This window comes from Gadus morhua, chromosome 15 (assembly GCF_902167405.1).
Source record: "Gadus morhua chromosome 15, gadMor3.0, whole genome shotgun sequence".
Classification (NCBI taxonomy): Eukaryota; Metazoa; Chordata; class Actinopteri; order Gadiformes; family Gadidae; genus Gadus; species Gadus morhua.
Window position 1 is genome coordinate 5,513,426 of NC_044062.1, and position 27,500 is coordinate 5,540,925.

Genomic DNA, 27,500 nt, shown 5'->3' on the forward strand with positions numbered 1-27,500 from the left:
ATGAGATATATTGCGGTGTCGGCTGTACTCATTACCCATGAGTGTTTCGCCGTTGCTGACAACACTCGCTTCCTGCAAGGATTAAGTGTGTTAAGTAACGCAGTTTGCTTTTATTTATTTTTATCAATCAAAAGCCACCGAGGCAACGACGACATGACTGTACAGACATATGAGGGATGTTAGTTTGCATTGTTGCTTCATGTTGTCAACCCTTACTGGCTCCTTTCTGTCGCCTCCGCGCTCTTAGCCTTGGCTTTCTATAGATAAAGACACCACTCTGCAGCAGTAAGGGCTCTCATCAATCGTCCTCACACATGTTGGTGTGTCTCATATCTCACATCTCCAGAAAATATAAACCCGGCTTTTGCTTGGTCCACTTCAAATGCCACCGAATTGTAAGACAGAAGATCAGCAGTTATAGCATTCATTTATCAATGGATTTTCGTTTTTTGTTATAATTAGAATTATTAGAATTGTTATTATAATAATCGTCATTATTATTGTTATCATTATTATTTTTGCATTTTTTGTTTTTATGGCAATATTATTTTGAATAACCTAAGCTGTGGGAGCTGTATTGAGGGTGGATGGGGGGTTGAAGTATAAAGGTCAAAGGTCAGTACAACACATTATTCCTTTGGATTTCCTTGCTGCGCTAAAGTGTCCCTGCAGGAATTGACTGACTCTCTACCGGGGAGGGAGTCATGCCCGCCATCAAGCGTACATTCTGCCGCATATTAGAGACGTGGTGAATGTGCTCACACGAACCCTACGGCTGGCTTCACACACCTCCAAACTGCCTCAGACACGCACGGCTCTCTGGATATACCTGACCAGAGTGCTGTCTCTCTCTGCGTCTCTCTCTCTCTCTCTCTCTCTCTCTCTCTCTCTCTCTCTCTCTCTCTCTCTCTCTCTCTCTCTCTCTCTCTCTCTCTCTCTCTCTCTCTCTCTCTCTCTCGCCCTCTCTCTCTCTCTCTCTGTAACTCTCCATCCCTCTGTTTCTCTCTCTCTCTCTCTCTCTCTCTCTCTCTCTCTCTCTCTCTCTCTCTCTCTCTCTCTCTCTCTCTCTCTCTCTCTGTATATCCCTCTCTCTCGCTATCTCTCTAAAGAGAGGGACGAGGTAGAATATTTCAAAATCAATATCATTTTACATCATAAAATGTATGAATTATTCCAAGATATTCTCCGACCTCAACCAGGGTTGAGGTGAGGGAGAGCCTCCACCTGAAATATTCTCGACTTGAAGGTTTTATCCCTCGCCTCTACGGTCGCCTGTGGACCTCATACACCTGGCCGGCGGCCATCTTGCTTCTCAACCTTCAACCTGCGTACACTTACGTGCAAAATGTCCGCCAGGCGAGGCTAATGTTTCAAGTTAACCCTTCGTTGAGTATACTGTACTTATGTGTGTGTGTGTGTGTGTGTGTGTGTGTGTGTGTGTGTGTGTGTGTGTGTGTGTGTGTGTGTGTGTGTGTGTGTGTGTGTGTGTGTGTGTGTGTGTGTGTGTGTGTGTGTGTGTGTGTGTGTGTGTGTGTGTGTGTGTTTCCTCCGTCCAGACACCAGCGACTACAGCCAGACCGAGGTTCTCCCCGAGTCGTTCCCGTCGGCCCCGGCAGAACCCCTCCCGGAGTTCCAGCTGGAACCGGAGGACGCCTTCATCGTGAAGAACCGGCCCGTGCAGATGCGTTGCCGGGCTGCCCCGGCCACCCAGATCTACTTCAAGTGTAACGGGGAGTGGGTCAACCAGAACGACCACGTCACCCGCGAGAGCCTGGACCAGGCCTCAGGTACGAGTCACGGTGCCACAGCCTGCAGAGGATGAATCAGATCAATGCGTCACAAACACACAGACACACTCACGCATGCAGAGGGGATGGCTGCATTCTCTGACCAAGAGCCTCACTTAATTCATGTTTGGACTTGATTTGAACTCCGTTAGTGTAGTGTGTGTGTGTGTGTGTGTGTGTGTGTGTGTGTGTGTGTGTGTGTGTGTGTGTGTGTGTGTGTGTGTGTGTGTGTGTGTGTGTGTGTGTGTGTGTGGGCGTGCCCGCGTTGGACTCACCAGTTCATCCAGGGTGCATCTCTGCGTGTGTGTCTCCTATCCACACTTAACATCTATTGACATAACACAGCTCAACCAGTCTCCTCCTTCTCCTTGTCTCTCCTGCGTCGGTGGCGGTGGCGGTGGTGGTGGTGGTGGGGGTGCAGGTCTGGTGGTCAGGGAGGTGGACATCTCGGTGTCCAGGACCCAGGTGGAGGAGCTGTTCGGCCTGGAGGACTACTGGTGCCAGTGCGTGGCCTGGAGCTCGGCCGGGACCACCAAGAGCAGCCGTGCCTACGTCCGCATCGCCTGTCAGTACCCAGAGCACGCTGCTCTGTGTGTGTGTGTGTGTGTGTGTGTGTGTTTGGGATTGTGTGTTTGCATGTGTGTGTTTGTGTGTGTATGTCATGCGAGAATCCTTGTGAGTGTTTAACAGTGTGTGTGTGTGTGTGTGTGTGTGTGTGTGTGTGTGTGTGTGTGTGTGTGTGTGTGTGTGTGTGTGTGCGTGTGTGTGTGTGTGTGTGTGTGTGTGTTGTGTGTGTGTGTGTGTGTGTGTGTGTGTGTGTGTGTCTGTGTGTGTGTCTGTGTGTGTGCATGCGAGCATCCTTGTGAGTGTTTGCCAGTTTGTGTGTGTGTATACGTGTGTGTGTGTGTGTGTGTGTGTGTGTGTGTGTGTGTGTGTGTGTGTGTGTGTGTGTGTGTGTATGTGTGTGTGTGTGTGTGTGTGTGTGTGTGTGCATGTGAGCATCCTTATGATTGTTTACCAGTGTGCGTGTGTGTGTGTGTGTGTGTGTGTGTGTGTGTGTGCATGCGAGCATCCTTGTGAGTGTTTGCCAGTTTGTGTGTGTGTGTGTGTGTGCGTGTGTGTGTGTGTGTGTGTGTGTGCGTGTGTGTGTGTGTGTGTGTGTGTGTGTCTGAGTGTGTGTGTGTGTGTGTGTGTGCATGCGAGCGTCCTTATGATTGTCTACCGATGTGTGTGTGTGTTGATGGTGTCTGTGTCGACACCACCCCCCCTCACACCACTGCCCTGAGGGCCACTCACCAGCTCTGTGTCGCCCCCTGCAGACCTGAGGAAGAACTTTGAGCAGGAGCCGCTGGGTCGAGAGGTGCGGCTCGATCAGGAGGTGCTGCTGCAGTGTCGCCCCCCAGAGGGCATGCCCCCCGCCGAGGTACGGCCCCCACCAGCCCCCCTCGGCCCCCCCTCAGACCCCCTCACGTCCCAACTACGGCTGAACGATTAATCGAGTTCAAATCGAAATTGCGATACGCGCTATGCAAATCGCAAAGGCTGCGATTTTTTTTTAATTGTTACCGTTACTGACTGGAGTTCAGTAAGATTTATATTTATTTTACAAGCCAATAGTAATATAAAGATGTTATAATATAAATTAATCTCAACACATCAGCCTGGCCTAAACGAAAGAGCAGTTATTATGTTGACTGCTTCCAATGCTGTGTTGGTCATACTAAAGAATGATTTATTGCCTTTTATTGAATAATACAGAACATAAGGAACTTAATAATTTAGAGTAATTGCATATTAAATCACATTCGGAATATTGGTCAAAATAATCGCAATTCGATTATTTCCCCAAATCGTTCAGCCCTAGTCCCAACCCATCACACGTGATGACCAGGCAGCCAGGATGGGGTCATGTGGGGTCATATGGGGTCATGTTTTTCTTGTTTATCTATTTTTGTGCCCCTATGTAAAGCGCTTTGAGTACGTGAAAAGCGCTACATAAATTGAATCTATTATTATTATTATTATGTGGTTTAAATATGGATCACGTTTTCACATTGAGTTTTTTCAATGTGGAAGTTGGGTTCTCAAAGCGGTGCATACAGTAAACCCTCAGAGCTGACAATCTGTGGTCTGAACCCTCAAATCATACCTTCATCATATTGTATCATATGGCGGAACGTCACAATTCGCAAGCAAATCTCAGGTTGAGCTTGCCCACAGCTAACACAACCACCCGCACAAATTAGTATTGCGAGCACTTTTACTGCCCTTAATTCATGACTTTCACCTCAAAGGGTTTAGATAATAAAGCCTGTGAGGTGAAAATCATTCATTGAGCGAACGCATAAAGTGAAGCAGCTCGCTTCACTTTAGCAGCCCCCCCCCCCGTGCACACAAATGCTGTCTTTGCTCTCGTGCTCGCAAAGTGTTTTCCTGCTCGCTCTGATATGTTTTTCTGCTTGCGTGTTGGTTCTCATTTTGGGACTAAGTGGGCGGGGCCAGCCATAGCCATTAATCCCAGAACGTGATTGGATACTCGCACCTATGACATGTAGATGTGGATGTCTCTGATTCCCGAGAAAAAGCAGTGGAAGCTCCTCATGTAGGGAGCGATTCCATTTTCGTTTTTAATATTGTATATAAATACAGATAGACGAATCCAGCGACAGCGCTGGTACATTCGACTCTATTAGACGGTCGCTGTCTGATCGTTATACTAAATAACTACGGTACACTAGCTACCGCGATGCAAAAGCGGTATTTATTTCCTGATCAGCATTTCTTACTTTTATATTCCCTGGTCTGTTGATATTCTATAACCTCCAGTACTGCTAATATTCAAGCTTCATGGCCATGGTGTACTGTGCCTGAGGAGCCTGCTTATATTCAAGGCCCGCATGGTAATATGTGTTGTTAACCACTGCAAGCGGTCTGAGGTCTTACACTGTGCTTTATATTTCTCCAAAGCGTGTTCGGAGACATTCGTTCTTGAGTAGACTCTTGTTTAAATGGGAGCTTTCCTGATGTACCTCTTGATAACAACCATGTACTTCAAGGGGTGCTCGGACTATTCCGGACAAAAATGAATAAAACACTTTGAGAGGAGAAAGAAGATCAGAGTGCGTAGGAAAACTGCGTGCGAGAGCAGCAAAGGTGCTCCCATAATATTTTTTTGTGCACAGATGTGTTAGTTGTCTTTACGCGCGCATTTTTGCATACTATTTCTGGCTGTGATATGCCTCCATATTATCATACTGTATCAAATCATACTGTATTAATAATACTGTGTGTGGGTGTGTGTGTGCGTGTGTGTATGTGCGTGCATATTTGTGTGTGTGTGTGTGTGTGTGTGTGTGTGTGTGTGTGTGTGCGTGTGTGTGCGCGTGTCTCCGCAGGTGGACTGGCTGAAGAACGAGGATGTGATCGACCCGTCCCAGGACTCAAACTTCCTGATGACCATCGACCACGACCTGATCATCAAGCAGGCACGACTCTCGGACACGGCCAACTACACGTGTGTGGCCCGCAACGTGGTGGCCAAGAGACGCAGCAGCACGGCCACACTCATCGTCTATGGTGAGACCCATACGCACACACATACACACGCACGCAATACTCAATCACTCACACTCACTCAGACTCACTCACTCATTCGCTCACTCCCATGCTCTCACTCTCTCACTCCCTCACTAACTCACAAAGACTCACTAACTCACTCAGCAACTCAACCATACACAGCAACACACAATCTCTGACTCTCTCACACACATAGACTCACTCACTCACTCACTAACTCACTCACTCACACACACTCACTCACCCACACACAGCCACAAACACTCTCTCACTCTCACTGTCACACACACACGCACGCACGCAGGCACGCACGCACACACACACACAGACACACAGACACAGACACAGACACACATAGAGACACAGACACACACACACAGACACAGACACACACACGCACACACACACGATGCTTGCAAAGAACGACATCAGAGACACACACACACACGATGCTTGCACAGAACGACATCAGAGACCATTTCTTCAACCTGCCAATCCCCTGCAAATGAGGATCCCGATCTGCTTTCAAAGTAACACCCAGCACACGGGAGAGCTTGTTTGAAATAGGGTCACCATCCCGCCATTTTGGATCCCATCTCCCCCCCAGCTTCGTCCTATATACACACCAATGTACAATACGGGGGGGGGGGGGGGGGGGGGGGGGGTGTTAGACCGACTCAAGCGGACGGTCCCCTAACACGCCTGTGTCGTGTCTCCGCCAGTGAGCGGCGGCTGGTCGTCGTGGACCGAGTGGGCGGAGTGTAACGCTCGCTGTGGGCGGGGCTGGCAGAGACGGACCCGCAGCTGCACCAACCCGGCGCCGCTGAACGGAGGGGCCTTCTGCGAGGGCCCGCCCTTCCAGAGGGTGACGTGCACCACGCTGTGTCCAGGTGGGTCAGCCGGGACGCGGCGGTGGAGGAGTGACTGAGATGTGGTTCTGTTGGATGGCGGAGTGGGATTGAAGCGTTGTTTGAGACGCGACACCCGTGGGGTTAACATAGATTGCATGACGCGCTGATTCAATGATATTTTCAGAATGTTGTTCAAATCTGGGATCATTTCTTTGTTTGATGGATGGAAGGGGAGAAGAGAATTGAAACTATTCACAGAAGTGTGCTACCATGCTCTGATGGATACATTCATGCTCAAAAGTTAACGGGAACCTTCCGTTTGTCCTCTCTCTCTCTCTCTCTCTCTCTCTCTCTCTCTCTCTCTCTCTCTCTCTCTCTCTCTCTCTCTCTCTCTCTCTCTGCCCCTCTCTCTGCCCCTCTCCCTCTGACTCGTCTGTCCTTGTCACCCAGTGGACGGGGGCTGGACCGAGTGGGCCAAGTGGTCCGCATGTGGGACAGAGTGCACCCACTGGCGGAGCCGCGAGTGCCAGGCCCCGCCGCCCCGGAACGGAGGCCAGCACTGCAGTGGCAGCATGATGGAGAGCAAGAACTGCACGGAGGGCCTGTGCACGCGCAGTAAGTCCCGCGTCCCACCCAGCGTGACATTCTTAATTGAATAGCAACCCAACACAACTTATTTTTTCACTTTCTTTATTTTTTTGGTCATTTATTTATTTTGCCGATGTGTTGCATCTTTCGATATTAATATCGCGTTGCGTAAAGTCGTTTGGAATTATGCCGGCCGTGTCTGTCTGAATCAACTCACAGAGCGGGTGTATAATCCTGTCACGTGCAATAATATACATTGAGGAGTCCGACGTCTGTTTGAGTCGAGGGAGGAGGAAATGTGATTTGCGGGGGCCGTGATGAAATCACGCCGGCTGCGCTCCTCGCCCCAGTGTCGCGATTGCCTATAGCGACGCACAATCCTGTCGTCGCCTGTGTACCTGGGTCACAGCGACCGCACACAGGCGGCGGTTTAAAGCTATGATCCGTTTGCACGGCCCCGGACATTTAACCCAGGCCCGGGCGTATGTTCACGTCGACACACACACACAGAGTGGATCAAATCAGAAGGAGGAGACACAGATTGATTTGCGCCAGACTGTCAGGAAATCACGACTGAGTGTAGAAATTAGCGAGAGGTTGCGGAGCGTGCAGCGGTCGGTGAGTCAGAGCGCGACCAGACGAGCATCAGAGTCTCATGAGACACATGTCCGCCGCGCACAGGCGCCGAGACCACAACACACACCGAGCCGTGCGCACATGCATGCGGGCGCAACGGCTCGCATACAGCCCAACCCAAATGGGCCTGCATAGCTGTCCTTGCAAGCGTACTGCATCTATGGATGCTTAGGTTGTAGCCCTCCAGACTCTCTTTGTGAGTATATATGTCATATATGTATATATAACAGTGATGGACGTACTTTTCCTGAGTTCTGTGAAGGAGACTGTGTAGGCAAGGCAGAGATTAAGAGCAGATATGTTCAAGCAACACAACATGGTGGATTGTGTGTGTGTGTGTGTGTGTGTGTGTGTGTGTGTGTGTGTGTGTGTGTGTGTGTGTGTGTGTGTGTGTGTGTGTGTGTGTGTGTGTGTGTGTGTGTGTGTGTGTGTGTGTGTACATGTTTGATTGCGTGTGGACTACACAGAAATAAGTCGATATGACTTACTTTGTTTTAAGATGAAGGTTGGAGATAACGTTTGTTTTTGGAACACATGCTTGGTTAGGTCTTTGGTCACAAAGACATCCCATTTACAATGCAGTTAGTTCTGCTGCTCGTTTAGCCGACTTAGTTTCAATGTTGTTTTTTTTGTCAGTTCTATTGCGCTATAGATAGATTTGGTTTAAATATATGAAGGGTAAAATTGACGATAATGTCAGCTGACTTCATTTCATTTTAAAGATAAAAGTTCACAACGTAGCTTAGGCCCTTTTCCGTGAAAGCTAGAGTGCTTTGAGGGATTAGAAGTAGCGTGGCGAACAAAGCTTCTCATATTGGGAGTTTCGGTAGCGTTATCAATATCTTGCTTCGAGGGGTTATTCTGAAAATGATTCCAGTGTATCAACACATCTGATTTCAGTTGCGCTCTCGCAATCATTTTCCCTCATCGTTCCTTTTCTATTTCATTATGATTCATACACATTTTCTTGGAAAAAATGTTGCACACAGAGTGAGTCGAATCAGAAGGAGGAGACACGGATTGATTTGCGCCAGACTGTCAGGAAATCACGACTGAGTGTAGAAATTAGCGAGAGGTTGCGGAGCGTGCAGCGGTCGGTGAGTCTGACCGCGACGAGACGAGCAGTCCCTAGTTGAGCCGGGTGCAGTTCAGCCGCGCTAATGCAACAGCGCCTCAAGTCTCATGATGAGACACATGTCCGCGCACAGGCGCCGAGACCACAACACACACCGAGCCGTGCGCACATGCATGCGGGCGTAACGGCTCGCATACAGCCCAACCCAAATGGGCCTGCATAATCGTCCTTGCAAGCGTACTGCATCTATGGATGCTTAGGTTGTAGCCCTCCAGACTCTCTTTGTGAGTATATATGTCAACAGTAATGGACGTACTTTTCCTGAGTTCTGTGAAGAAGACTGTGTAGGCGAGGCAGAGATTAAGAGCAGAGATATGTTCAAGCAACACTGTCCGCACAACATGGTGGATTGTATCTGTGTGTGTGTGTGTGTGTGTGTGTGTGTGTGTGTGTGCGTGCGTGTGCGTGTGCGTGTGCGTGCGCGCGCGTGTGTTTGTGTGCATGTTTGATTGTGTGTGGACTACACAGACATAAGTCGATTTTACTTTGTTTTAAGATGAAGGTTGGAGATAACATTTGTTTTAGAACAGGTCTCTAGGTCTTTGGTCACAAAGACATCCCATTTACAATGCAGTTAGTTCTGCTGCTCGTTTGGCCGACTTAGTTTCAATGTTCTGTTTTTTTTGTCAGTTCTATTGCGCTATAGATAGATTTGGTTTAAATATATGAAGGGTAAAATTGACGATATAGTCAGCTGTCTTCATTTCGTTTTAAAGATAAAAGTTCACAACGTAGCTTAGGCCCTTTTCCGTGAAAGCTAGAGTGCTTTGAGGGATTAGAAGTAGCGTGGCGAACAAAGCGTCTCATATTGGGAGTTTCGGTATGTTATCAATATCTTGCTTCGAGGGGTTATTCTGAAAATGATTCCAGTATATCAACACATCTGATTTCAGTTGCGCTCTCGCAATCATTTTCCCTTATCGTGTCCTTTTGTATTTCATTATGATTCATAAAAAAAAATTGGGAAAAAACAACACACACAAGTATAATAATCCATGCTACGTTTTCATATTCTGAGGTTGCTCATGCTTGTTTACTTTTAGATTCCCCCGGAGTAGTACATTCTTTTCTGCCTTTCTCCATGTTCATGATTTAACTGCATCATTCTTTTTGCATAACTGCTTCTCCATCCATTTGATTCAGCCTTTTGTTTTCTTTATTTTCTGTTTTGTTTTTCTCCTGCTCAAACAGATAAAAAGATTTCTATTGAGCAGGCAAGCCATCGTAAGTTCATATTTTCATGGCCTCACTCTTTCCCTCTACACTGTTCACTATTCATTTATTGCAGTTGTTATGTCTCTACACTTGAGTGTGTCCATGTCCTTTGTGTGTGTGTGTGTATGTGTGTATGTGTGTATGTGTGTATGTGTGCATGTACGCGTGTGCGAGCGTGCGTACGGATGTTTATTCAAGGAGATCTAACATGTGTGTAAGTGCATGAACTGTTCTGAGACTTTCTATTCCCCCAAGTACCTCATCTTTGATTTATCCCACTGATGACATCACTAGACTTCTGGCCCATCCCGCCATCACAGCAGTGGTGTCGCATTGTCTCACGACTGCAACAAATTCATCCGTCAATTAATCATTTAGTCTTGATTTAAAATTTGCTCTAACTTAAAGCAGCCAACCATCTACAACTACTTTGGTTAGTTTGTAATTGATATAACGATTCATCAATGATTAGAATTAGATTCAAAGAATATTCTGCCTGATTGACTAACCGATTAATTGACTTCCCGCCCTGCGGCGCTACAGTGTCTTGTCCCGTGTGTTGATCTAATACGGCCTACGTCTCGGTGTTAACTGCCTCCCCCGTTAGCTCATTGCGTTCTAAATATACATTACGGCTGTGGTGCCCTGCTGGGTTAAAGACAAGCTCGCTGAGTTAAAACGACAGCAAACAGCCAACATAAGTTCATGCAGATGCAGTCAGGTGAACCGCTCTACACGGTTCAGCTGGCGCTCAGCTAACATGTCAGCGGGGATGGGGGGGGGGGGGGGGTGGTAGGAGTCTTCCAGGGGAGAGGAAGACTTCTCGTTTAGTAACAGCAGCACTCCCCTCGATGAAATGCCTCTTTGCAAACACCGCCGGAGCCGCTCGCGGTCGGTCGGGGTTGTTGTTCCTTCAGCCGCTGTTCAAACAGTGGACATCCCCTCTGCTTAAAGTGATCACTATTAATGTTTACATCTCACGTTTGACGCTGATTGCGGCGGGCCCCGAGTGCGACGCGAGGCCCGCCGAAAGCGAGCTCGGTAATGCAGCCGACCCACGGATTGCTCCCTTTCGGGTAATAAGGGCGGACGTCTGTCTGGTCGGGTTTCATTCTCGCCACGTGAGCTGGCCCGCTCCTCTCATCGCCCCCCCAACCCCCCCCCCCCCCCCCCCCACACACACACACACACTCCAGCCGCCTGCCTCTCCCCTCCCCACTTCCCCTCCAGGTCTGTCCAGGTTCCCTTAGTGTACGGCTTATTTAGTGCTGGCGGTGCTGCTCTGGTTTCCCTTATCGTATGGCTGCTTTAGTGAAGCTTCTTGAGGGCTGATGGTTCTGCTAAGGTCCCCCTTACCGTAGCACTTAAGTAGCACTTCATGGCTACTTTAGTGCTTAATGTTATGGTCAGGTTCCCTTTTCGCATGGATACTTAACACTTAATGTTCTGCTCAGTTTCTCTTCTTATTTAGCGGCTACTTTAGAGATACAGTTTGGTTCAGGTTCCCTTAAATTCATAATGTCGTTCATTAAACTTTCATCTTCTGGATGGCTTTCCCTTCCTCAATCCGTTGCTCTCACTCTTAATCTCTCTCTCTCTCTCTCCTCCTCCTCCTCCTCCTCCTCCTCCTCCTCCTCCTCCTCCTCCTCCTCCTCCTTCTTCTTCTTCTTCTTCTTCTTCTTCTTCTTCTTCTTCTTCTTCTTCTTCTTCTTCTTCTTCTTCTTCTCGCGTGACTACCTAGAGCACTCCTTGTCTCTATGCTTTAGGGATTCAGGGCGAGGCAGGAAGGGGTGCGTTAGCAGCCCAGCAGTAAGCATGAGGGTAACCTAGAGAGACCTGGAGAGACCTAGAGAGAGATGAACTGAAGGATAACCCTACTTTTCACTCTCCAACCCACTTCCTAAATCCCCTTATACCCCTGGATGTGTTATGTGTGAGTGTGTGGGTGTTTGTTTGTGTGTTTGCGTGTGTGTGTATTTAATTGTTAGTGTGTGTGAACCGAATAGTATGTGTGTTTGCGTGTGTGTATTTAAGCGTTAGTGTGTGCGATTGTGTATGTGTGTGTGCCTGCCTCCTCAACCTGACCTCCCCCCCCCCCTCTCTCTCTCTCTCGCCCCCTCCAGCTCTGAGTCCGGGCATGGGTGTGGCGGTGTACTCCGGCCTGGTGGGGGCGCTGCTGCTGTGCGTGATCCTGGTGCTTTGCGTGGCCGTGCTGGCCTACCGCCACAGGTGCCGCCATCTCCACGGCGACATCACCGACTCCTCGTCGGCGCTCACCGCTGCCTTCCACCCCGGCAACTACAAGCCCCCCCGGCAGGGTGGGTCCGCGTCACACACCATACCCCCGGACCGTTGTTTAGTAGATAACAGAACCACGCTGCACTCTGAATCAATTAAAAAAATGTCAGCCTTTTTTTTTCTACCGGGAGTTCTTCCTCTTATCTCCTTTATCGGGACCCCCCTCGCTCCTCTAGGGGTTCCTAAAGGTGGAGTAGCCATACCGCGCCTCCGCAGGATGCTAGCACTACCTGTCAACAACGTGCACACCTTCACTGTGTGTCCGTGCATGTGTATCTCTCTATAGATCTATAGATCTATAATTCTATATAGACAGACAGACAGACGGACGGACGGACGGACGGACGGACGGACGGACGGACGGACGGACATATTGATATAGATATAGAGATGGATAGATATAGAGAGATAGAAGTAGAGATATAGATATAGAGAGAGAGAGATGGATAGATATAGAGAGATAGAAGTATAGATATAGAGAGAGAGAGATGGATAGATATAGAGAGATAGAAGTAGAGATATAGAGAGATAGAGATATATAGATATTGTTATAGATATAGTTATAGATATAGATATATAAAGATAGATATATTTATAAAGTGCAGAACGGCCAGCACCACGTTGACACCCCTCCCCCTCTCCCCCCCCCCCCCCCCGCCCAGACAACCCCCACCTGCTGCAGCCCTCGGCTCCGCCCGACCTGACGGCCTCTGCGGGCACCTTCCGCGGGCCCCTGTTCTCCACGCAGCAGGCGGCGCACGACAGCCCCCACAAGATCCCCATGACCATGTCCCCGCTGCTGGACCCGCTGCCCAACCTGAAGATCAAGGTGTACAACTCGTCCACGCTGTCGTCCGCCACGGAGCTGCCCGGCGACGCGCGCTCGCTCACCGACGGCGACATCCTGCGCCTCAAGTGCACGGGCACCCTGGCCCGGGACCGGGGCCCCCACGCCGGCCACACCCTGTCCCGGGAGCCCGGCCTGAGCACCAGCGCCACCCTGGGCCACCTGGGGGGACGGCTCACCATACCCAACACAGGTGGGGGACGGGAGCGGTCCTGGGGAGGGGGGGGGGGGGTCCGCAGTAGGGCGGCGCCATTTGGCCTAAAAACTAAATCTCTGATTTTTTTCAAACCAAACACGATTATCGATTTTAATCAACAAAAGAAAAAATCTATAAATTACAAATATTTATATTTTTTAAGTTTGGATTTTATTTGAAGTTATTAATGGTTAACGAATGCAACATTTGGTTACCACAGATTTAAGCCAAACTCTAAACACTTTTCTTTCTTTTTTTATAATCGATTTTCTTTGAAAAAAAAATTGATTATTGACCATCAATTTGAATCGATTAATCGCCCAGCTCTAATGCAGATGCTGTGGTTTGATTCTGACTATAAGGAGTGGGGGCTTCTGGGTAGTTTGAGATCTCTGGGTTAGTTTGAGTAATTGGTGGTGGATGGTTATTGGTTATTATGCAGTGTTTTATGATCATGGCCTTTTGGGAAGAAGGAGTAACATGTGATTTTTTATGGTGGATTGTATTTTTCATTTTGTGGGAAGGTCTGTCTCACTACCAGGTCAGTGGCGGCACTAGGCTCTATTAATATAGAAGAGTAACTGGTAGCTGTCTGCTTATTTGCTTGTTGGCAAAATCAATGTCTTGTGCAAACAAGACAATATGCATCTCCCTTTTTTCTTTGTTTTGTTCTTTGTTGCTCTTTGTCTCTCTTTCGTATTATTCGTTCTTTCTCTGTGTGCCTTTTTCTCCTGCTTCCTTTTTTTCTCTCTGAGTGTTTAGTCTCTGTGTTATCCTCTCTGTATGTGTGTGTTTCTCGCCCTCTCTTTCACAGAAATTCTCTTTCTCTGTGTCTCTCACCTTGTCTACATTCCCCTCACACTCCCTTTGTCCCTATTTATATAAAAGTCTCTCTCTCTCTCTCTCTCTCTCTCTCTCTCTCTCTCTCTCTCTCTCTCTCTCTCTCTCTCTCTCTCTCTCTCTCTCTCTCTCTCTCTCTCTCTCCTCCCAGGTGTGAGTCTGCTGGTGCCCTCTGGCACTATTCCCCAGGGGAAGTTTTATGAGATGTACCTCATTATCAATAAGTGGGAAAAAACAACGTGAGTGCAACCCAACACATCAAATGCTTTTGTTCTCGCCCAGGCCCTAGCACTGATCTCAGACCACAGAGGAAAATAGACACAAGTCACAGCTCTATGTAACAAGTACTTAGTGGTGTTGTGAACCTTTTCAAAGCCGAGAGCCGAGGTGGTTTCGCGAGAAATACCTGTCGCTTACTTTTTGTACCTCGACGCAATACCACAAACCCCCTCCTTTTAACGAGATGCCACCGTTTCTATTTCCGTGCTAGTAAAGCATTTGTGGTGATGACAGGTGACTTGTGCGCCGCCTGACAGCGTGTGTGTGTGTGTGTGTGTGTGTGTGTGTGTGTGTGTGTGTGTGTGTGTGTGTGTGTGTGTGTGTGTGTGTGTGTGTGTGTGTGTGTGTGTGTGTGTGTGGTGTGTGTGTGTGTGTGTGTGGGCGCTTTGATGTTGCAGGCTTCCCTCGGAGGGCAGCCAGACGGTCCTGACCCCCGTGGTGAGCTGTGGGCCGACCGGCATGCTGCTCAACAGGCCGGTGGTACTCACCCTGCCCCACTGTGCCCAGCTGGACACCCCTACGCCGGACTGGACCCTCACGCTCAAGACGCAGACCCACCAGGGGGCCTGGGAGGTACGGCGGAGGCAATCGATAGGATATGGGGGCTGCTTCTCCGACACGGTGCTGCTGTTATTAACGTAGCCTTGTTGCTGTGCTAACCTCTGTGTGTGTGCCTCTCATCCTCCTCCTGCTCTTCCTTGTCCTCCTCCTTATCTTCCTCCTCTCCCGCATCTTCCTCTTCCTCCTCCTTTTCTTATCTTCCTCCTCCTTCTCGTCGTTGTTGTTGTCCTCCTCCTCTTCCCCCTCCTCCTCCTCCTCTTCCCCCTCCTCCTCATCTTCCCCCTCCTCCTCCTCTTCCCCTCCTCATCTTCCCCTCCTCCTCCTCTTATCCTCCTCCTTCCTCCTCCTCCCCTTATCCTCCTCCTCCTCTTATCCTCCTCCTCCTCCTCCTCCTCCTCTTATCCTCCTCCTCCTCCTCCTTATCCTCCTCCTCCTCTTATCCTCCTCCTCCTCCTCCTTCTCCTCCTCCTTCTCCTCCTCCTCCTCCTCCTCTTATCCTCCTCCTCCTCCTCCTCCTCCTCCTCCTCTTATCCTCCTCCTCCTCCTCCTCCTCCTCCTCTTATCCTCCTCCTCCTCCTCCTTATCCTCCTCCTCCTCTTATCCTCCTCCTCTTATCCTCCTTCTTCTTATCCTCCTCCTCCTCCTCTTATCCTCCTCCTCCTCCTCCTCTTATCCTCCTCCTCCTCCTCCTCATATCCTCCTCCTCCTCCTCCTCCTCCTCCTCCTCCCCCTCCACCCTTCCGGCAGGAGGTGCTGACGGTGGGGGAGGAGACGCTGTCCTCACCCTGCTACCTGCAGCTGGAGGAGGAGAGCTGCCACGTGCTCATGGAGCAGCTGGGAACCTACGGCCTGGTTGGCCAGTCCTGCCCGCCCCAGCCCGCCTGCAAGCGGCTGCAGCTGGCCCTGTTCGGCCCCCGCGCCCCCTGCCTCTCCCTGGACTACACGCTGCGGATCTACTGCATCCACGACACGGCCCACGCACTCAAGGTGCCGCCTCAGCCTCCTCGAGCCCCTTAACCCGACGCCGTTGTTGTTGTTGTTGTTGATGAATGCATTCGATATGGATTTATCTGTATATATAGTTGTATTTACTATTTGTTAATGTCATATTAATAATAATATGTTTAATTTATCTTAAAATTATACGAAATTGAGTTGACTCGATTGACTAAAAGTTTAGTATAAATGGCCTTTTCCCATCATTAACATTTAAATTTACATTCAGGGCATTTAGCAGATGCTTTTATCTAAAGCGACTTTCAGTAAGTACATTTGTCAGAAGAAAGAGAAACAATGCTATATATCACTGTCGGTACAGTAAGAATGTTCATAGAACCAAGCGCCAAGCACAAACAATCGCTAGGTTAACCCATTCCATTTCTATACAACCACGCTAGCTAGGATAAGATGCTACACAATGCCAAGTACCATTTTTAAGTGTAAAAGACAAAGCACTTAAGATGGCCGTGTCTATTGTAATCATGATAGACAAGGCTATCCGGTATCAAACGCTAACCCCCCCCCCCCCCCCCCTCGGTCTGTGTCCCTGAGCAGGAGGTGATGGACCTGGAGAGGAGCCTAGGGGGTTTCCTGCTGGAGGAGCCCAAGCCCCTGCTCTTCAAAGACACCTACCACAACCTGCGTCTCTCCGTCCACGACGTCCCCCACGGCCACTGGAGGAGCAAACTGCTGGCCAAATACCAGGTCTGTCTCCCCCCACCGGGCTCCCCCGTGAGACCCAGCCTGCTACAGCAGTCGCCCTGGGGCCACGTGCGTAACGTTGGCTGTGGTTTATCCAGGTGTAACGTAATGCCCGCTTTCAGGAATTCAATGTGACTAGATCAGCGATAGATTACACCGCCCCCCCTAGTGGTGTGAGAGAAAAATAACGCCCTGGGGGGGTTTCTCTGTTCGGCGAGATGTGCGATACGTGAAAAGTGTTGATAAACAGTTCCGACGCTGTCAGTTTACAACGCTCAGCTAAACGTTAGAGTCCGATGAGCTGCTGTGAGGAAGAAGGTTCTGGACGGTAGCTTGTTTTTCTCTCCGTCCGTGCTCAGCACAATAGCTTACGTAATCGCGCTCGTTAAAAAAGACTTACGGTGCACATCCGTCGGAGACACGAAACATATTCCTTGAGAACAGTCTTCTATTCTCGTCATCCTGCACCTGGAGCCCCAGGTGCCCAGGACGGTGCTGACACTTCAAACTTCAGAACCGGCTCTCAGTTGGGTTCTGCTTTCTTCATCCCCAATGCCCCACTAACGTTATTCTCCCTTTGGCCCGTGTGTCTGTGTCTGCATGTCTGTCTTTGTTTCTGTGCGTGCGTCTATGTGTCTGTCTTTGTTTCTGTGTGTGTGTATGTGTGTCTTTGTGTGTGTGTGTCTGTGTGTCTGTCTTTGTTTCTGTGTGTGTGTATGTGTTTCTTTGTGTGTGTGTCTGTGTGTCTGTCTTTGTTTCTTTGTGTCTGTCTGTCTGTCTGTCTGTCTGTCTGTCTGTCTGTCTGTGTGTGTGTGTGTGCGTGTGTGTGTCTGTCTTTGTGTGTCTGTCTGTCTGTCTGTCTGTCGGTCTGTCTGTCTGTCTGTCTGTCTGTGTGTGTGTGTGTGTGCGTGTGCGTGTGTGTGTGTGTGCGTGACCCCAGGAGATCCCCTTCTACCACATCTGGAGCGGCAGCCAGCGTCCGCTGCACTGCGCCTTCAGCCTGGAGCGCGGCAGCCTCGCCGTGTCCCAGCTCACCTGCAAGATCTGCGTGCGTCAGGTGGAGGGGGAGGGGCAGATCTTCCAGCTGCACACCGACATCCAAGAGGTACGGCCCCGCCCCGTGTTCGGGGGGGACGGGACGGGACTATTGATCGTTCATTGGTTCATTTAAAGTACTAGGACACTCTTTAGGTCTTTTTGTTGCGGAGGTTTATGGAACGATTGACTCCGGTCTCGTTGAGGTTTAGTTTAGCACCTCTTTTTGCCTGGAAAGAGATAAATATATATATGTTTATCAACTCTAGGACAGCCATCACCGCGTTAACATCCGTGGGAGATAGCCGCAAACTTACAAACAGAACAATACATGACAGAGAAATACATAAAAAAGAACTGATCCTAGCTCAGCGTCAAACAACGTTAACCACTCCCAGCGTCTCTGTCCAACAGGGTTGTACCCGTCGATCCTAAGTCTTGTGTTGTGTTGTAGCGCCTGAACCCTACAAAGGCCCTGTGCATAACCATTTAAAGGCAGCAATGCACTTACTTGGTGAATGTTGTCGAACTTGATGTGAGTACGAGGGGGGGCTGTGAGCGAGTGAGAGGGGGGGGGGGGGTTAGAGGTTGGCGTCCATCATGTGACCACTTGACGGTACAGGTTGCCCCATTCGGATCGCTGGAGTTTGACTTTCCGAGTGGGTCTTGAGTCTCACGGTGCTGCGCTCGCCCGTTTGCAGACCCTGCCGCCTCACTCTCCCGTCCCCTCGGGAGGCTGCTGTCTGCCCTCCTCCCAAGTGGGACCGTATGCCTTCCGCCTACCTGCCTCCATCCGTCAGAAGATCTGCACCAGCCTGGACGCCCCTAGCGCTCGTGGCTGTGACTGGAGACTGCTAGCACACAGCCTGGGCTTTGACAGGTGTGTGTGTGTGTGTGTGTGTGTGTGTGTGTGTGTGTGTGTGTGTGTGTGTGTGTGTGTGTGTGTGTGTGTGTGTGTGTGTGTGTGTGTGTGTGTGCGCTTGTGTGTGTGTGCGTGTGTACGTGTGCGTGCGGGTATGTATATGTGTGTGTGGGTTTGTTATCCGTCGACCGGAGACCACGGTATTTGTGAGTCAGTGTTTGGCGGTAACATGTTTTCCCTGCTTTTGTGCTTTTTTTTTCTTTCTTGTGGTTCTGCCCGCTGACAGCATGTCTCCCGTGCGTCTGTGCTCTCCCCCAGGTACTTGAACTACTTCGCAACAAAGCCCAGCCCCACAGGTGTTCTGCTGGACTTATGGGAAGCTTGTCACCAAGGTGACGCAGACCTCGTCTCGCTTGCGGGCGCGCTGGAGGAGATGGGCAAAAGTGAGGTGCTGGTTGTCATGACAACAGAGGTGGATTGCTGATTGGTCAGGCGAGAGATTTATATATATATATATATATATATATATATATACACACACAAACATACATATATATTTTTCTTTGCCACAATAATGAAAATGGTAGACGACCTGCCTCTGAATAAGCACATCCCTGCACAACTTATCACAGGACAAATCAATTTGGTTCCAGGATACCTAAGACCTCTGCCTCATCTCCCTCTCTCTGTGTCTCCCAATCACTCACTTTAGATATGTTTACACCGTCCCCCCATTCCCATGCTAGCCGTCCACTGATGGATAAGAACCAGTTTGAGCTTTGCAAGAAGTATATCGAGAGACATTGCATATTGAAAGAAAACCAATATGAAGATATGGTCGCCTGAGATAGGTGTCCATATATGTCTCTCAAGCACTGTCAATCATGTTCTTACAGAATTAACATGCTCTGCCGTCATCTGTGTATGTATATAAATATATATAGAATTGCTAGGAAGCACAAGACGAAAATCCAAGTATTGATTGAATCAAAACATGTTATTACATGCACACACACACACACTTCCTCGTGCACACAAACACACACACACACACACACACACACACACACATAATCAAACGCTATCTCATACCCATACTCTGGAAGCAGCATGAAAGTGCATGATTAAACACCTATTGGCAGGGGCTTTTGATTTGCAGCAGCCATGCAATGTCTTCATGTTCTCATTTTCCAGCTTTGTATTAAAGAGAGAGAGACGGAGGGAGGGGAGGGAGGGAGAGGTAGGCTGTGCTGAGCTTGGTCGACCCTGCTCATGGTACATACACCACCAGACAGCAACACGGAAAAAAACTGGTCGTACAGAGACTGACTGGGCAAACAATATCAAGGAGAGCATTGTGTTGGGTGGTAGTGGTTATGATTTGGGCTGCATTAATAAAGGGGCATCTTTCCATGATGTAGGAGGTCGGATTGAAACATTAGTTTCAAGACGGGCCGGTGGTTTTATGTTGTATCGGCTAATGTCTCAGAGCTTTGGCACAGAATACCGCGATAACATTTTTGTTTGTCTCTCCGATGTCTATCTCTTGCTACCCTCCATTGCTCTGCCACATTCCTCCCAATCGGTCATGAACAAAAACCCTTTCAAAGTTAAGGAACGCTCCTTTCTAAGTTATTATCCATATTCGTGGATTGGTCTTTCCCCTCGTTTCTCGATGGCCTTGCAGCGATTGCTCTGGTCGTCTAGAGTATCACTGCACAGCTCTTAGCATCGTCCTGCTGTTTAATCATGGAGTAGCCATCTTTGGCACACAGTGGCTTTCGGAGTTTCAAATAGAGGGTTATATTTTCTTTTCAAAACAGTATATTTATTGAAGATGTTAATTGTATTTGAAAACATGAGAGGTGGTATACATGTCCAGGTAGATATACTGTAAGCTATATTTTGTATACACTTTGCTTCGCTGTATTTGAAGCAATTCTCTATTGGTTTTAACGGATAATGTTGTTAAACAATGGATTACAATTGCCTTGTATCAACTAGCTATGGACCAGGAACTATACCTCAAGACCATTTTAATTATTTTCTACCACCCATCTTTGTATGCGTTTCTCAAGTTATACCCCCTTTTATTTCTATATGTATCTGCTTCTTTTATTTGAGATTGCTTCGCTTTTTACTAAAAACCACCTGCTTTTTGCTCAGGGTCCTCAAGCTATTTGCATTAATGCTTATATTCAAATGCTGTCATCATTATCATCATTATCTCCCCCAGAATTGCTATTTTTTATTTTCCTTTGAAGCAAAAAAAAAGTGTTAAAATCTCCCTACCCGAAAAACCAAAACACAGGCAGTATCCCTCCTCTATAACAGTGAGTCACTTCACTGTTTTGTGTGAATGAACTAAAAATAAGCGTGTGAGTGTTCTTGTGTGTGCGTGTGTACAAACAGGCACATGCAGACACAAGTGTGTTGGCTTTGACTTGTCAATTCTCTTTGTAAGTGCTATGCAAGTACAAAAGAACAGTGAAGCATTTTCTTTCTTTTGTTCCCTGAAAGAATAAATATATTTTTTCAGATCAGGACACTGACAGGGTTTTCTGATTGATTTGTAGCATTGAGTGGCTTAAAATGACAGTGTAACAAAAAAGAGAAAGGACAACACTTGTCGTCTCTTTGGAGACTCTCCAACTGCCTCTGAAGGAATGAACCACTATCCGAGGCAACCACAGACGTGATGGAAGTACGACAACTACGGCTGACGGAATGGCCACAAACATCACGAACAAACGCCTCCCTGAGGAGACCCCAGGAAAGTGGCTCGCAAGGTACCTTGAAGCCACGGACTGCCATCTCCAAAGCCCCAAATGTGGTGCAAAAGACTGGCCTACTGTAATCGTCAGTGTTTATTTGTTGTTGAGTTCTTGAGTACACATTGGATCTGTGGTCACAGCGTCGGGAGAGATGATCCGGGGGTTGAATCGATTTGCAATTTGCTCTTGCCTAAATGGAAAGATGTGCATTTGTTCTTAAAGTCAGTCCACAATGTTTTTACAAAACACAAACATAAAATTACAGGTTTCTGTTCAAATGTTTTCTCCCTGTAAAAACAAACAATTGTAAATATATGTCTAGCCTTCTTACCTGTATCTAAATACAATTTTTATGCAATAAATTATATTTCTTAGTTTAACAATAGTATTATGATGTGTGTTTTTTATTATATGAGCATGTCTTGATGTAAAACCAAGAATTACACAATACACGGAGCACTGATTTCCATATTTTCCATTTGAAACACTGATTTATTTAGAAATCAATGAGCAGATACAAACCCTGAGTGGTTATTGAAGATATGTCATTTATTCCACTAGGGGTCTTTCAATCAAAACAATAAAAGACGTTCTTTGAAGAAGTTGCACAGTGGCATGGGAACATGGGAGTTGTCTTCAGCACAATTCCAGTGGAAATGCATCTGACATAAATCAGGCAAAAACCATGTTCCTGAACAAGATAATGTTTGAATGTCGTACTCGGGTTATGTTTTCTCGATCTCCTGCAAGTATAGTTCGATAACGTTCAGTAACGTTGCCTTGCTATCGGTATGTGGTAAATTAAATTGTCGGGAAACCCCGTGCTGTTATCTGTGGTCATAACAATCACACTTAGAATAGCTTTATGAACAATGCTGTTATCTTGCGCGTAAGCCTAGTGGCTGGGTAAAGGGGTCATGATGCCATTAATAGGCGACCAACTGAAACGCACCGTTACCAGATTTCTCTGGATTTACACATTGTTGGAAACATTTCGTCCCCCTCTTAAAGTAATGGCCTAAGTCACTTTTTTGCCAAAATGATTTTCTTGCCTAAATCAGCTCTTTGTGATGCTGGCCATCTCTGGTAAAATCCCCAACATCCTCAGTAGAACAGATCATGTGATCCTACCCAATTAGTGTAATGGCTAGAGTGGCGAAGTCACGCCCCTTCCGGTAGAGCTCATGGGACCTATGAGGTCGAAAAATATGAATGGGTGTCAATGGAGAGAAAATAATTATTTTCTGGTCCCAGTCTTTATATGCCCTGGATTACGCATATGTTGTTTGTGGATATAAATGATAATTTTTCATGCAAAGAAAACTATAAATGTTCGTGAAGAAGTTTGATAATATTAGGTTTTATGTGAGCCCGCTTTGTGAACTACAGCTCTTCGCTGCTCTCGACGCATATGATATACGTCACCACACCCGCACTTGGAACTCGGCACAGAGATGGCGATCTCTCTGCTCCACTTCACCACTTTTTTTCAAGGCGAGGATAAAAGCATAGAAAGAGGTGAAAACCACTATAAGTCGGGGCATGTGGAGAGTTTTAGTTATGTGCCATCTCTGTTCCGAGTTCCAAGTGCGGGTGTGGTGACGTATATCATATGCGTCGAGAGCAGCGAAGAGCAGCGAAGAGCTGTAGTTCACAAAGCGGCCTCACATAAAACCTAAAATTATCAAACTTCTTCACGAACATTTTTAGTTTTCTTTGCATGAAAAATTATCATTTAAATCCACAAACAACATATGTGTAATCCAGGGCATATAAAGACTGGGACCAGAAAATAATTATTTTCTCTCCATTGACACCCATTCATATTTTTCGATCTCATAGGTCCCATGAGCTCTACCGAAAGGGGCGTGACTTCGCCACTGTCAAGAGTGTGAATTTATTTTGCCTAAGTCACTATAGACAGAATGACTTAGGCAATCTTATCATCATTATATATCAATAGTCATCTATTGTCATAACCTTTTGTTTGAAATGATTCATAAATATCATAAACTCTATATATGGTTCAGTTTTTTCTGTTTTCTGAACAACTTGAAAATATGACCTAGGCCATTACTTTAAGAGGGCGACGATTTGTGATAATGTAATTATTACAAAACGTATCAAAATGTATAACACAAACAGTCGTTTTCAGATATTCGAATGTCGTAATGTTACATTACAGTCCTTCAAATGTATCTTTCCTTTGGGATATTAATACCTGAATTTCATTGAACATATTCTTTATAAAACCAAGAATTCAGTATTTTCAAAGCTACACCTGTAGGATAATTCAGCCCGAATGAACAAGATAATGACGCGGCTGTCATGTAACTTGGCTCACGCCACAAGATATGCGAGTCAATAGTGCCATCTGGTGGCCATATATATATTGTGCACTGTATTTCTATACGACTACTTTTACGTTGAAAGGGTCTACAAAAAAAACACACCAACAAAAACTTTTAATGACTCTATAAACAACTTTTAGTTTGGTAATGCTTTCGTTAAATTTGGATCATGGACATCGGTTAACGTAACGTTATGTCTTTGGAAGGATGGAACACGTTTTAACGTCCTCTTTCATTTGATAGGTTAAAAGATACTGGTTTACGTAAAGTTATATATTCCGGCTAGTCCAGTCCTCCTATCATATATTCAAAACAAAGAGACCCTTGAAGTGAATCAATCCTAATTTTATAGTATTTTTTTGTATTCTGTAAAGTGTCGTCCGTGTTTGTAAACGGAAGCTTTTATTTTGACATTGCGATACCGGAAGTAGCTGACAGCGGCGCGTCGCTGTGTTTCTGATACTGAAGCGGCGAAAACAACTACAACGATGACATCTGTCAATGAACTAACGAAATAACCTGCAGTCATAAATTAAATACTTACATCCTGGATGGGAATCCGGTCGAGAGCTAAATTTGAATCCCGACGAACAAAGCCAGAAGGTAGTACTACTATCAATATCCACAATGGTGTTCCTTGAAATTTGGAAGCCTTTTCTTTCACTAAATGTATTTAATATACTAATTAATTAATTAATAGATTGTTGAATTTCTATGTTATTTTATTTGGAGCACAACTGTGATGTTGTTTATGCAAGAGCTACCCTATTTATAACCCTTCTTCTGGATCTCGCTTCCCGGTGAGACAATTTAAATTCATAAATATTGTGCATGTCATTGCATTGTTTTGCGTGTATTTGGTTCAATCAATGAAAACGACTGTCCAGTGGAAATGGGTTTGCTTCCTCCTCGGTACCAGCACATGACCCTTCAGGGTTGCCACATCAGCCCTGCACAACTTCATGATTCAGTCCACTGATGTTTCGTCGAAAGCGGTAGCAACATCATGTGCACAAGAAAAGTACTTCCATAATCATTTTTGTTTGCTTGCTAATCCTGGAAGTCTCGTGTTTGCACCACGACCCAGTCTCTGTCTCCTGTTGCGTCACGGATTCTGACCGACTCATTCAATTGCTGACCTGCATACGAAGTGTTTTTCTGGTGAGGGACGACATTCAAAGCACTGTGACTTTGAAGCGGACAACATCTCCCTTGAACATCACTTTGTTGTTCTTCTTGGGGTCCAATGCCCCAAAGAACCGCTGGTCACTGCCGAGTACAGAATTGTATATAACGCATGCTGAGGGACACATTTCTGCCAAAGGACAGCAATTGTTTCACATCCTCTCATCCTATTTGTGTTGTAATGCTTAAAACAATGCCTTCAGCATTTGAAAGACAAATATAATATGTAAGAACATGGACAAGATTCAGTTCTTAAACGGTTCTGTGAGGTGGTGTACTGCAGGTGCCCTCTTCCCTTTGTCTGTGTTATATTACATTTCCCAGCCTGGGTAATGTGAGAATTCCAAATGACCCATCTCTCTGACTCAGAGTTGCTTGGGTCAGAAGCGACTGGTGTTTTGGAGACAATAGACTGACATGAGTGTTGTGTCTCCATAGCTGAGGATTAACTGTGTCCTCCTCAGACAACCAGTGTCCCGTGCACTCAGAAGGACTCTGACTCGTCGAAAAGAGACAATAATGCTATGATTTCCCACCGGAGATAGTCAAAAGCCCCCGCCCCCCCCACGATTCACAAGTAGGTCTCCACACGTAACGGGCGCTGAAAATACGGCTGTGTCACGTCGAATTTCAACCCTAAACGCTCTCTTCCGTTGTGTTGCCTCTCACATCTCCCCCACGGTTCCCCTGGTAGACCCCTCTCCCTCGTCTCCCTTTTGAACTCACCTTTCTCTACCTCCCTTCGGCCTTGCGTGTGTTTGTCGGGCGGGCCTCAGGATGGACAGCTCGCCGACCGCCCATCCCAGCGTCAACTCCGTGTACGGGGAGGAGGAGGACTGCGAGGACCCGGAGCGGACCTACGACGGCGAGCCGCTCCTGGGCAACGAGCAGTCGACGACGGCGGGGCTGCCGCTGGCCGCAAGGCACAGCCCCAAGGACGCCTACTGCCTGGTGTACATCTCCTTCTTCCTGATGGGCATCGGTTCCCTGCTGCCCTGGAACCTCTTCATCACCGCCAAACACTACTGGATGTACAAGCTGAGCAACCACACTGCCGGCCGGGAGGCCCGCTCCGACCTCATCGTGAGTGTGGCTACGTTGACCAGAGATATTGATGCATATAGTAGGGCTGGGTAAAACAATCGATTTAATCGATTTTGGATCGATTTCATTAAAATTTTGCAATATCGATTCATAGGGCATAAGATCGATGTAAAATTGCACTTTTGAGACTTGTGACAGTTTTGTTTCCAGCTCAAGTTTAAACTGTCCAATTTACAAGTTTGCACTTAAAACCTGTTGTTTAAGGTGAAGAGAAAAAATAAAGTGCATTTGTATTTTGTAACACAGTTGAGCCATTTTCATTATTTAAGAGCAAGTTGAATCTAATCGAATCGTGATTAATTAATTGAAGATGAAACAGGCCAACTGGCAATATTGAGATTGTGCTGCATGAGGAATTTTACTTTTGGTCTGTGCACTCTTTAACTACACACTATAATACTTATGTGTATACTATAATACACATTGAATACTGGAGACGGACATGTCAATCTTTTTCGAAAGATTCCAGATTTTAAACTGAAATCTCTAAAGTGAATTTCTCTTAACTTTTTACACTGCCAACTCTTTGTGAGATGTCCCTGGAGTCTTGACATGGAATGTCTCTCTCTGTAAGGGTCTTATTCATTTGAATTGGTCACATTGCACACTAGATCACCGTCCAAGTCACCAGCAGATTTGGGATGCAACAACGCATGTGTGCCATGTATGTATTTTGACAGCAGCAGAGACCCCATGACAGCTGAAACAGAGCGAGAGAATTAAGTTCAACTTCGCACATTAGTCTCCTAATTTGTATGTTCTAGAAACCCGTGCACCAAAATGTAAAACCAGGGGAAAGGGTTTAACAGTTCAACTTGAAACACTCGAAGTCCAAGTTAGTCCAGTCCTCTAATGAAAAGCCAGTGCCTTGGCTTCTTGTTTTGTGTCTTAACACTGAACCCTCTAACCCAGAGCAGAGGGAATTAATGTGGATACAGTATCTCTTTTTTTTTCCTAACTCTCACTTCCTTTTTTGGCATGCGTGTGTATTATAATAAGTGTGTCGTTGCTCTTTGTTGTGCTTTCAGGACTACTTTGAGAGTTACCTGTCCATCGCATCTACGGTTCCCTCTGTACTGTGTCTGATTCTCAACTACCTCCTGGTCAACAGGTGTGTTGGCACAGAGCACTACAAAACCAAGACGCTACACCTGATATGCCCCTCAGACTTTGGGTGGATTGACATGAGCACTTCTTATGCATTTACTTTATTATTCTGTTAATTCCCTCATTGTGATCTCTGTCTTGACAATAAATGTGAGCGTGACACCTGGCGATGTGTGTTAAGCCCTAGCAGACATAGTAGCCCACCTGAGGATCAAAGAGCTTTTTTGTTTGTTGTGGCACCCATTGCACTCCAAACCATCCCTGGAACTCCATGTTCCTTCCCTATGTTTTTGCATTGACAATAAAGGGGTCTTGCTCAGGGACACATCAATACTCAGCTAGGAGGAGCTGGGGATCGAACTAGCGACACAAACTTTCGGTTACAGGACAACTGTTCTACCTCCTGAGCCAAGCCGACCTATGCCTTTTGTTTTCCTTTTGGTATCTATTATTTAATTGTATTGTATGACAATGTTTCTACGTGAAGCACTTTGAGTGTGCCTTTTATGTGATAAGTGCTATAAAGATAAAGTTGCCTTGCCTTGCCTTTAAGGTCTACGTGAATAAAATGG

The 27,500-nt window shown here is 47.0% G+C and overlaps 2 protein-coding genes across 2 annotated transcripts in view; both read left to right on the top strand.

Moving 5' to 3' along the window:
* The window catches only part of unc5b (unc-5 netrin receptor B), a 23,219-nt gene extending 1,655 nt beyond the window's left edge, over positions 1-21,564 (top strand). Inside the window, exons 2-17 of the mRNA XM_030379744.1 lie at positions 1,527-1,787; positions 2,209-2,352; positions 3,107-3,210; positions 5,183-5,363; positions 6,086-6,253; positions 6,665-6,829; positions 9,765-9,797; positions 11,912-12,106; positions 12,749-13,126; positions 14,121-14,208; positions 14,647-14,821; positions 15,557-15,796; positions 16,364-16,513; positions 17,451-17,615; positions 18,247-18,425; positions 18,726-21,564. Coding sequence (XP_030235604.1) covers positions 1,527-1,787; positions 2,209-2,352; positions 3,107-3,210; positions 5,183-5,363; positions 6,086-6,253; positions 6,665-6,829; positions 9,765-9,797; positions 11,912-12,106; positions 12,749-13,126; positions 14,121-14,208; positions 14,647-14,821; positions 15,557-15,796; positions 16,364-16,513; positions 17,451-17,615; positions 18,247-18,425; positions 18,726-18,891 — 2,792 coding nt within the window. The 3' untranslated portion in view covers positions 18,892-21,564. The remainder of the gene's footprint in view (positions 1-1,526; positions 1,788-2,208; positions 2,353-3,106; positions 3,211-5,182; positions 5,364-6,085; positions 6,254-6,664; positions 6,830-9,764; positions 9,798-11,911; positions 12,107-12,748; positions 13,127-14,120; positions 14,209-14,646; positions 14,822-15,556; positions 15,797-16,363; positions 16,514-17,450; positions 17,616-18,246; positions 18,426-18,725) is intronic.
* A 2,374-nt stretch (positions 21,565-23,938) lies between these two features.
* Positions 23,939-27,500, top strand: part of slc29a3 (solute carrier family 29 member 3) — an 8,365-nt gene continuing 4,803 nt past the window's right edge. Inside the window, exons 1-3 of the mRNA XM_030378282.1 lie at positions 23,939-24,135; positions 25,494-25,800; positions 26,850-26,932. Coding sequence (XP_030234142.1) covers positions 25,495-25,800; positions 26,850-26,932 — 389 coding nt within the window. The 5' untranslated portion in view covers positions 23,939-24,135; position 25,494. The remainder of the gene's footprint in view (positions 24,136-25,493; positions 25,801-26,849; positions 26,933-27,500) is intronic.